General features: G+C 35.2%; 1 protein-coding gene across 2 annotated transcripts in view; it reads left to right on the top strand.

Annotated features, from left to right (window-relative positions):
• ITPR2 (inositol 1,4,5-trisphosphate receptor type 2) overlaps positions 1–12,168 on the top strand; it is a 435,712-nt gene that overhangs the window by 211,879 nt on the left and 211,665 nt on the right. For both annotated transcript variants that reach the window (XM_033117018.1, XM_033117019.1), the window contains exons 33-34: positions 4,110–4,238; positions 5,457–5,577. In XM_033117018.1, the coding sequence (XP_032972909.1) occupies positions 4,110–4,238; positions 5,457–5,577 (250 nt within the window). The remainder of the gene's footprint in view (positions 1–4,109; positions 4,239–5,456; positions 5,578–12,168) is intronic.

Here is a 12,168-nt window from a genome sequence, read left to right as displayed (position 1 = left end):
TGGATTTTTTTTAAAAGACAGTGATGGTGGACTTGTTCAAGTTGTGAAACATTACAAATTGAGAATTACTTCATTCTTACCGAGTTGGATTAAAATATGTTTAAAATAATGATACAAGGAATATTCTAAGGACCTGGGGAGAGATTTAAATAGTGATTAGTGACACACTGTAAGACAGACCTCCAGTAACCTAAGAGTGAGGCAAGAAATCACTATTCAGTAAATGTTTAGAGGACAGTTAAATATCAATATGGGAAAACATTAATCAGAATCTAGAAATCAGGTCATCTACAGCACCAAATTTCGGATAAGTTCAAGACTTAAATCGGAGTCAAGATGTGTATAGGGATGAAAGAAGGACTTCAATAGAAAATAAAATTAGAACAAAATGTATAGAATATCCTTTTTTTTGTGGGAGATTTTTTTCTTCTTCTTTATATTAAATAAATTGAAGTGATCTAAATAAAAAATAGTGCCTGAATGCTAAGAATTATTTTACATAATCCAATATAATGAAATGAATATTCTATATAAAGAATCAGAATGTGAAAAAATATGTGAAACTTCAACTGAAAAGAGCTTATTATGAAAAATATGTTAAACTGATGCAAAAAATGTGTCAGTCATTATCCAAGTTTTATTTAAAGTGGTTACAGTGACTTATCTATACATGACAAAATATAGGCATGAAATGATTACATGAAAAATGCCCTTGTTAGCAATGTCAGAAACGTATAATAAAATAAGTTTTAAGTGTCATCACATTGGCAAAAATAATGATAATTTACAGATAGAGAAGCAGGAAAGAGATGGTACACTCCAAGAGATGTGGAGGCCTAAAGGGGCACGGGGGACGCCATTGTTACTGGAGTCCAGAGAGAATTTGGAGACACTGCAGACAGGCTCTAATAAGAGCTGTACCCAGAGACAGACATTGCTAAAGCTTCAGTGAGGAGAGGGAGATGGAGATGGAAGCAGAGGCAGAGTAGGTACCTAACTTCTTGCTCTTCCACTCTGATCTCCTGCCAGTGCCTCACATCAGCTGAACCCAACCAGAGCCTGAGAGCAAGAGCTAGTTAGTTGGTGGTAATGAGGGAGCATCCTGTGTATCCACAGAGAGGTTGTTGATAGTATAGTACATTTATTATTTTAGAGGATCAGCCTAGCAAGTAGTATAAAACTGTGTGTACACTCTCATCTGTTGATTCCTTGTTTGGTGACATATACCCCAAAATCTGAATCTGAAAGTAAAATTAATAATTTTCCCCAATTCTTTATGATAGGAAAGAAAAGTAATCATACAAAAGCTTAGCAAGAAGGAAATAACTGAGAAAATAAGAAAATGATTTGTATTGTATTTTTGATTATGTGTACCTCAATTCATTCCCAAAGTGGATGAAAGCATGATTGTGGATTAGAATGATGGAGTAAATATAGCCCTTGAAAATAAGTATTTAGATAATGAGAGTACATGGGAATATTTTATAGGAAATAATGGTATGTGAATACTATGTGCATGCAGATTGAAACTTTAAAAATATATGTATTATACATGAAAAGTTAATTTAATGTGATGTAATTTTATTTGAGCTCTTTCCATCTTTATTGACAAGAGGTGGTAAACATAAATAAATGACAAGAGAAAGAAATATTGTTATTTATTAGGTTCTTTTTTCTTGAAAAATTTTTAATAAGAAAAGTGGCTTTCTACATCTCTTGCCTAGCCACACTATTACAATGTAGGATGCAAGGTTATAGAAGTGAAAATGTTATTTATATGGGCAGAAATTATTTGAATTTCTTGTCCAAATGAATGAGGAATAGATTCCATAGAGTTTTGTAAACCTAGCCTTTTTTTCTTTAAAAAATTTTTTTATATTCTATTTAATTTATATTTATAATGATAACATATTTAAATTACATACACTTTGAAAATAATCACACTTTATATTCACACTTTATATTGTGATGAAGATATATTAAAATTGTGTGCACTTTAAAATTAATTACAAAACATAAATCAAGAAAAAAGTCTTGATTATAGTTATATAATTAGTGGTTGTGCTGACACGAAGACAAAAATAAATTTGATGTAATAAATATATAATAATTTACAAATGCTGTGTCTTTATTTTATTACCCAAAACTTTGCCAGCTCATCAACAGAATATCCATATTTATACAATAATTAAGTTCATTTGTCTGACATTTTGGCTACCTTATTTAAAAAAAAAAAATTTTTTTTAAACCTAGACTTTTCATTACCCAGGATTTTGAGGGAAGCCTTTATTTAGAAAGAGATTACTTTTATTAATCCACTGACTAAAACAAATCCATTGTGTTCTTTAGCAAATGTGTGTTTGCAGGTAATGCAGTGTGATACTATAATAGCTCTGGAGAGCCCAATACAATTGTGTGAAATGTCACTGGATGAGAAAGAAGGTTATTTGGGCTGGTTATGGTAGAATTGGTCTGCTACCTATTCCACTTTAATATATTTTTACCCTACAGATCAGAAAATTTTGCTATAAAGCCAGTGCTGGAAAGATACTAAATGAAATAAATCCCACTTCATATCCATCAGGGGAAAATCAATTTTATATTAGTTCTGGGACCACAGTAAATTTTAGACTTTGGTTAGATGTTCCACAAATACAGCCTAACCCAAAGTTAACCTACAACGAAAAAGAGTCCTTTCTATTCTTCCATTTTAAAAAAAAATTATTTAATTGATTCGGTCATTTCACAACATTTATTAAACGTCTTGTATATTCCAGGCACTATGTAATATGCTGGAACAAGAACTAAAAACATTATATAATATGACATAATTTATTTCCTTTAATTGTACTGTTCCCTACAATAACTCTGTGAGATTAGTTCTAATACAATCCTGTCAGGTACGTGTCATTTAATAGATAAGGAAAAAGTGAACTGTGTTGATGGGAAGTAATGTGGAAGCAAAACAAACCCTCTGCTCTTTTTTCTACCTCCATTCAGCAAATACTGTTATTTTCGAAAGCAAAACATAGGGACACACAGTTTGAGAAGGCCATTTTTCTCTTTTGTGAATTTATTTGTGTGAAAGGTTTTAAAGCAATATCACATTAAATTACATTTACTTATTCTTTTGATTAATCTTACCTTATCGAAAAGAAAAAAATTACATAAAAATTCAGATTGTCTAAGAACATATGGCTACCATATTTACCCACCATAACTTTGCTAATATTTAAACCTTCTTACTCTGCCCCAGGTTGTCTTACACCAAATGCTCTTTTCTTCCCACTTTCTTCTTTTTATCTCCATGTTTCTTGTCTTTTCATCACCCATCTTTTTTCATTTGTTTTTAATCATGTGTCTTAGCTTTTGCAATTTGTCTACCCAGGCATACTTGGAAATTTACTGTTTGTTTAGCAAAATGACCAATTTCTGCCTCATTTAATCACATGTAAAGATCGGAGTCTGCGTTCTTTTCTGATTTATCCTCAGCTCTGGTATTGTCTCTCCTTGATTTGCTTACTCTGAGAAGACAGCCCACAAACACGCACTTCCATGCTTCCCAGATAAACCTGTGGATGAGAAAGTCAAGATTATTGGAAAGGATTTTATCCTCTTTTAGCTTTCTGTTTTTCTTTCCAGATGTTTTCTGTATTTGCATCCTCCAATTTGGGCTTGGTATTGTAAGTGAAAATGCGTAGCAATATAAACCACCATTAATCACATTCACCACTTTCTTATAATTACTGTTTCCTCTATGACTTCATCACATTGAATGGAAAGGTGTTTTCCAGCAAAGCCATGCTTGGGGACCGAGGGAGAAGGCTATGTCCATGAGTAGGGAGATGCAGATCAGGAAGAAGGGACGGGATCTTTGAAGGAATTCTGGTCCAAGGATGAAAGGACAACTAAACTTGAAAGGGAAGCTACTGCAGAATGATAAAATGTTAATGGATTTTAGGCAGAAGTGTTTCTATTCAAAGCAACTTTAAAAAGCAGAAGAAATGTTATGAACAATCATTTCAGGATAATTTTTAGAAGGTTCCAGTACTGAGTTATAGTTCACAGATGTGATGGAACATATTGAGTTGTTTTATTTTTCCCTTCAGGTTTGCAACACAACCACAGACAGGAAACATGCAGACACCTTCCTGGAGAAGTGCGTTACTGAGTCAATAATGAATATTGTGAGCGGCTTCTTTAATTCTCCGTTTTCAGACAACAGTACCAGCCTCCAGGTAACTTAAACAAACAAATGCAGAAGCATTCTGTCACACAAACTTTATTTACATTGGAGTAGGAAAAACTTGAATCTGGTCAGGAAGTCATTTCCTACCCTTCTGAAGGTGATTCTTCTCTCATATTATTTATTGTTACACCCCTTTGAGATTTTACCAAACTTTATTTTAAATAAACAGGCCTCATCTTCAAGTTGAATTATGCTTGCTCACCCTTTCAACGTAATAGGAACTTTTGTATTGTATATTGACTGTTTGCCAAGTGTTGAACTAAAGGACAAGGTTCTTTAAATGAATAGGCATTTTGACTCAATAATTCCACTTTAATAATTTATCTTGAGAGAATCAGCAGGGTTTTATATACCAACATTTTCATTCGAGAAGTTACAATACTTCAAAATTGACATCAACTACAGATAGGGGCATAGCTAAATAAATTATAGCATATCTGTTGGATGGCTTATTAAAAACTATGTTTTAAAACAAATATTGATGACTAGGAAAATGATCATGAAGTAATTGTAAGTGAAAAAGACCACAGAATTGCATTGTAGTACCATCCAAATTTTTGTATATATAAAAAAATATGCATATAAACATAGAAACAGTAAATTTCTATAAACATAGAAACTCAGTAAAATATCCTTAAAATTTTTATACTGAATATCTCTACATAATAGGATTATTGGTGATTTTCATTTCTATGATTTCCAAATATTTTATAGTGATTGTTTATTGCTCTTATAAATATGTCATTTCAATTAAACTTTCTGTAGGAAAAAGCGTTTAAACTATTAGAACCAGATGAAATCATTTTTGTAGGTCAAAACTGTCTCCTCTACATGCCCACCATATGAAACCAAAACATACAACTGAGCAAACAAACCCAGAACACCTGCTCTATTTACACTTGGAAATAAACCAGAGACTATTAAAAAATACTTAAATTCATGTCATTAGCTTCAAGAAATACCATATTTTTCTGATTAAGAACATAGCTAAAATGCAAATAATCAATTTTCTATAGTGTCTGGCACGTACTCTTCATGAAGTGATATGTAATAAATATTTTTTGAGTGATTATGCATTAAATAGCACTGAAACTTCAAAGACTGTATTGTGTTTTATTTTGATGAGCCTTTTTGATAATGCATGGATACTGCATCAGGAGTACTAATGGTTTAGTGGTCTGTTTGCCTTCCTTCTTTCTCTCTTCAGACACATCAGCCAGTTTTTATTCAGCTGCTGCAGTCTGCCTTCAGAATTTACAATTGCACCTGGCCAAACCCAGCACAGAAAGCCTCAGTGGAGTCCTGTATCAGAACTTTGGCTGAAGTGGGTGAGTCAGAATGTTGGATTTTACTTATTTTACATTTTGTTAAAGAAATTGGCTTTTGGCTAATCAGCAATACAAGCAGATTTTCCGTTTGTACTTTAATAAGGAAACATGTATGGTTTCTGCAAAGCTGAAGAGCAATGATCAGCAAACAATGCTGAATGTTGTACACTTTTGGGGAGGGGAATGTAATTATTATGTTTCTTTTTTAAAAAAAATAAAGTTTATAGTTTACTTGTTCTACTTCTAAACTTTAATATTGCATATGGCACTTTATACTAACTCAATGAGATTTTATCGAAATGAGTTTAGTTTAATTATCTCACATTTTATTCTGGGATTGTCTTGTTCTATTAAGTAGCATGACTCATTAATACCTTTCTACGGGACTCGGACTTTTTGAGGGTTTTAGTTTTCCAGTTTTGGTGGAAATTCATCAGTATTTATTGAGGACCTATTGCACATAGAAGGCTTCAGAAATTACAAATGGCAACGGTTAGTAGATTCTCATGGATTTCTCAAAGAATTTCTCATGGATTTCTCTCTGTCTCTCTCTCTCTCTCAAGTTAATTAGGCCCATCTTACAGATGACAGAGGGGAGGAGGGAAAAGAAATACAGACTTGGCTGGACTTAAAAATCAGAGGAGCTTGACCATTCTCTCATCTAATGGTGGTCCTGTAGGCATTGGGAAGGGGCGCTTACAGTGTGTGTCATCACTGTTGACATTTATTGAGCACTTACTATGTGCAATGCTAAGCAGTTTACATCCATTATCTCATTTAATCCTTAGATAGGTTCATTGATTACATAATTTTACAGTTATGGAAACTGAATTATCTAGATTCGGTGACTTGGCCAGGGTTATAGTATATGCTCAGTAAATATTTGATAAATGAGTAAATGATTTAACTATTGACTATTTAAATTTTTTCTGTCTTTTCCCCCATTTCTGCAGTTTTACTTAAGTGCTTTCACATTGACAAAATTTAATGACTGCTCAATTTTAATATGAATAAATTAAAAAGCAGAATCAGTGGAACATTATTAGAACTGAGAGGCTAATAGAGTTTATCTAGGTGATTTATTGTATATAAGTATTAAACTTGGTAGATTTTTTTTGTATATCAAAAAGAAACAGAATACTGTGCAAAAGATAGCATTCACAATAGCAATAAAAATATGAAATACTTAAGGGAAAACGTAACAGTAAACATAAGAGAAGATATTATAATACTATTTTGAGGGATATGAAAGATTTTAATAAATGGAGAGAGACATTCTTGAAAAATTCAATTTGTAAGGTTGGTGGACATCATTGGAGGCAAAAATGACAAAACTGAAACTGTCCTACTTCAGGCACATCAGGAGAAGGCGGGGTTCTTTGGAAAAGGCAATAATGCTGGGAAAAACAGAAGGCAACAGGAACAGAGGAAAATCAAATATGAGCGATTGGCGTCATAAAAGAAGCCATAGAGATGAGTTGGTAGGAGCTGAGCAGGGCTGATGAGGACAGGACATTGGGGACAACACCCATTCGCAGGGTCACCATCGGAGCCAACTCAATGGCCAATAACACACGAGAATGCTGGTCTCCTTAAATAAACTGCTAACTTGAAGGCTTCCACAGCCAGGACCCCTCCTTCACACACACCCTCCTCTCCTCACAGCCCCCTTGGGCTTAGGCATCCCATGCAGGACCACACTCTGCAAGGATGCGTTTTCTGGTAGTTTGGCTTCTGACACCCTCTCACGGAAGCTCCCCCAGTCTGTCAGGCGGCTTGCAGCCCTGAGGGGCATCCTCCCCGCCTAGCTTCGCCTCTGGCTCTCTGTGCGGTATTACTTGGTCCCGTGAATATCCTCGGTCCCATGAATATCCTTGTCACCTTTGACACGCCTGCCAGGCTGTCCTCCAGCATAGATACCCTCCTCACCCCACTCAAGTTCTGACTCTCCACCCCAGACAGCCTCCTCAGCAGGCACTGCCACGTGTTTTGGGTTCAGACACTCTGACCACCTCGGCTCCCAGCGCGTTGATTGCCGGACACTGGACACTTAACTTGGCTGTGCTCCTGCTTCAGGTTTTAGGACTGAATGGTTCAGAAAGGGATGGGAAGAACTAAAGGAAGAGGCCACAATGTGTATTATGTCGAAAATGAAAGAACACAGACAGAAGAGAAGCTAGTTTTTATTTTACAAAGGTACATATAGCAAAATGTCCAGGAAGATATAAATAAAATATTAACGGGTTATCTTTGAGTGAGGGAATTACAGATGAATCTAGTGCTATTGTTTATGCTCTTTGCGAACTTCTGAGCTTTTCATCGTGTAATTTTCAAGTTATCATACAGCAGTCCTAAAAGCATTTTTATTTTTTTATTTTTTGGACCAATCCAGCTGGGAAACAGACTATTAAAAGACAAAATCCAAAGGAAAAGCAAAGAAATATAATGTTATATTTTTTATATAGGAACACACTCAGCTGCCAAGTACATTTCTATATTTTAAGGCAGTTTCCCCACCTTCACCCTTTCTTTCCTCCTTTCTCCCTCCTTCCATTTTCCCTGCTTAGGCATCCCATGCAGGTCCACACTCCGCAAGGATGCGTTTCCCTGCTCTTCTTCCTCCCTCAGTATTTAGCAAATGCAATGGGGGCAAACACAAGTTGGCCCTATACAGAGCATAGAGGGCCTGCTGTTCACAACTCTTTAAAATCGAGGCACAAAGAACTTGGAGCCGCAAGTGAGATTCCATGTTGTGCTTTGCCTCTGAGTTCCCCGTTCTGTGGAGTTCCTCGTGTAGTCAGGTCACTTCCTGCATACATACAACCAAAAAACCTCCGGGTAGCGGAGATTTAGGGGTTTAAAATAGTCCCTGAAACTGTACTTGTCTAAAGATTTATTTCTCAGCTATAAGATTTCATTTTCTACCATTTTCCTCTACTGGCCAAAACCTTATGATTTAGCCGGAAATTTTAGTTACTTTTTGTACGCTCTAAAGACGTCTGTGATGGGAAGTCTAAAAAAAGTAAATACGTATCTCTAAATCTATAATCAAGATAGGTTTGGAAGAGTGATATTTTAGTATAAAATCTCAGTTTGATTTTTGGGAGAAGGTGTATTTTCTTCTTCTTTTTTGTTTGTGCTTTCCACGGGAAATAGTTGCAAAGCTCTGGAAATTCTATTCCTACCGGCACTACTCCTCTGCATTTGTACCTTTTCTTCCTTCCCTTCCACAAAGGCCTTGTTTAATCCCTCATTACTTCCTTCCTGGACCACTGTAGGAATTCAGTGTTCTCTCCTCTCTTTCCTTACTTAAGTAAATCTGCTACCAGAGTAATCTTCTTGAAGTGAAATTCTATCTCATGGTTTAGAAACATCAACAACACGTCCCCAGCTGTGTCCCTTTGTCTAACAAACTGTGAATGGATTCCTCATTGTGACATTCATGGCCTCCACAACACAACCCTGCCTTCCCTTTGTGACCTCATTGCTCACTGGTTCCCACCCCCCCACCCCCCACATGAAAGCAAACTGAACTATTATGCTCCATGCATTGCTCACGCAATTAACTCTTCCTCCAGTTTCCACCATGGCCACGTCTCAGGATCTTTTCCATTACTCAAATATTTTTTTTGTTCAACAAAATTCCACCATAAGAGCCATTCTTGATGCCATATCCAGACCTGAACTTGTCCCCATTTGACCAGTGATGCTTTTTTTATAGTCTTCATTTTATTCTAGCTTATATTATCATAAGTTCTCATCTTATCTCTCCTATTAGATTTTGAGGGACAAGGACTTATGAAGTGCCTGTCAAGAAGACATTAATGGAAAGCTACTGTCTAGGATGAAGACGGTGAAAAGCAAACTCTGTGAGAGTTAGACCTCATCTTTTTTGTTTATTGAATACTGTTCATGGAAAAACATACAACCAAAATGAAAGACATTCAGAAGTGAACATCCATGGTAGTGAAGGGATTTAAACCCACCTTACTTGAGTAGTAATTAAAAGTGTTTGAAATATTTAGACAAAGAAATTAAATCGAAGGGGAACATAATAATTATCTCCCAACATTTGAAGGTGAATGGACTTCTTTTACAGCTTCCTAGGGATAGGGTTTTCACTAATATATGACAACTGCAAGGGGCAGATTTTTGTCCCATTGTAAAGAATAACTGTTTTACAAGTAATACTCTTTTAAAACCTTAGGGGTTAAATTTGATTCTTTTGCTCACTTCCATTAAATACAATTGCAGATTCTATTAGTTCCACTTGCAAAACACATATTTTTTTCATTCTCTCACGTGACACCCTTGTCCAAATCCACCATCGTCTGACATGGAATACAGAAGAGTCTTTTTACTGAATACCCTGCCTCCATTCCTGTCCTGCTACACAATCCATTCCCTCTGTAGTAGTTAGAGTGATCTTAAAATGTAAATCAGGTCATACCACTCACCTACTTAAAACTCTTCATTGCACTTAAAATTCATATTCCTTCCCATGGCTTAGAATGCCCTTCATCCGCTGAGCGTCATCTACTTCTCGTTTCTCTCCCACCCCCAGCTCTAGTCTGTCTATACTGGCTTTCTTTCTGTCTCTCATCTGCACCAGGATTTTTTTTTTTTTTTTTTTTTAATCTTAGGGCATTTGCATGTGCTCTTCCCTCTATTTGAATCCTCTTCCCCCAGATTATCATATGCTCAAAAGTTGAGTGCTCAATGAAGTGTTCCAGAATGTCCCATATAGATTCCCTGCTTCTTCCCACCCCTTATCCGATTTTACTATTTTATTTTCCTCTTATCACTATTTGAAAGCACCTTGTTGGTTTGTTTATGTATTTATTGTTGCTTCTTTGTTATCTGCTTCTCCCATGAGAATGTAAACTATGAAAGCAGGGCCTTTGCTTTATTCACTGCTAGGACCTGAAAGTGCCTGGTGCTGACTAAGCAATTTAATGAGTGTTTGTTGACTGACAATAATCCATGCACTAGATATTTTACAGATAGTGAAATTGAGGCTTAGAAAGATTAAATAAGTTGCCCAATTAGTAAGTAGCTGATTTGGGTTTGGAATCCAAGTTTCTCTTGAGTATGGAGTTTATGCTGTACTGTGTTACCCCAGAAATGCTATCTTAGGAATCCCTAACATATAAACTAGAACTATGGCAATTTGGCTTGCTGGATAGGGATCTGTCTAAAGTTTTATAATTCAGGTGCAAAATCATTTTTGTGTTTCAGCAACTCTTTAAGAATACAGAGAGGCACTAAAATTTAACACAATTCAAATGTGTAAGAATTTATAATATCAAAGAAAACGAAGAGTATACATATTTAAGAAACATATAACAGAAAGAATACCATGTTATTAAGCAAATTTTCAGTGCATTTACAAATTGATAAACACATTCCTGTAAATGCAGATATCTATTATAGTGACACTTACACAACACTTTACAATTTCTAAAGTGCTCTCAAGTATATTAGCTTACCTCATGTGTCATCAAAAATACTTCATTGTTTTCCTTATTTGTACATTGGGTACAAACGCTAGTAAAAATCAGGAAAAGCACTTACTAAATCAGCATTTCCCTTGCATTTATCAGTGCATGGTGTAGTGAACCCTGTGATGTGGACAGAATTGTTAGCCCCATTTTACAGATCGGGATGCAAGGTTAGTGAGCTCAGGCAACTTGCCCAACATCACACAGCAGGGTGGGGACAGACCCAGGATCTAAACCCCTTTTAGACAGACATGCTAGCAGATATTTGTGATGCTTACTATCACAAATCAGTTCAAACATTACCTGTTTTATACCTTGAGGATACAAAATATGGATTGATATTAATGCCCTCGGTCAGTTATTGTTCCTCAGTTTGCTCTTCATATAAAATGCAATAGTACGTATTAGAAGTATTTCAAGGAAAAGCATCCAAAAATGACTTCCATATTATTTTACTTAAAAAAGAATTTTGTCCCATGTGTTTCATAATCTTCAAATGATTTTGGGGGGGGGTATTAATTTTGGGTACTTTTTGGCAACATAATCTTTTTTCCAAATGGAAATTCTGTAAAATATCTTTTACAAATGGTTTGAATAATCAACATTAATTTTCAAGCCAATTATTCTCTCTAAATTTGACCATGTACAAAATATTAACCCTTTGAGAAGAGAAATTCAGTCTCTGTTAAAACAAACACATTTATTTTCATCTTTCTAGGATGTTACCATTTCTTTCCCCTAATTTTTCATTTGAATTTTTATTTTGTTTTTGTTTTGTTTTGTTTTGTTTCTGGCATGCAGAAATTTATTTTCTTTTAGGCTTGTTAGATTCTCTTTTATCTTCAGAATGGCCTTGATCAGTTTGAGATGTTTTTGTAATTCCCATTGAGAATTTTCATGGTTTTAATTTTTCTGTCTGTTTGTGTTTTTGATGAGGCTGTTTATAATTTTGAGTTATCTGGAATGTATTTAGTAGTAAGGTATAGGATATAGAATCAACTTTATCTTTTCCAGATGACTCGTCAGGTATGCCAATACTAGTTCTTGCATAACTCATAAAATTATATTCTTCATTCAATTTTGGGGATTA

This window comes from Rhinolophus ferrumequinum, chromosome 10 (assembly GCF_004115265.2).
Source record: "Rhinolophus ferrumequinum isolate MPI-CBG mRhiFer1 chromosome 10, mRhiFer1_v1.p, whole genome shotgun sequence".
Lineage (NCBI taxonomy): Eukaryota > Metazoa > Chordata > Mammalia > Chiroptera > Rhinolophidae > Rhinolophus > Rhinolophus ferrumequinum.
This window is presented reverse-complemented; position numbering and strand designations above follow the sequence as displayed.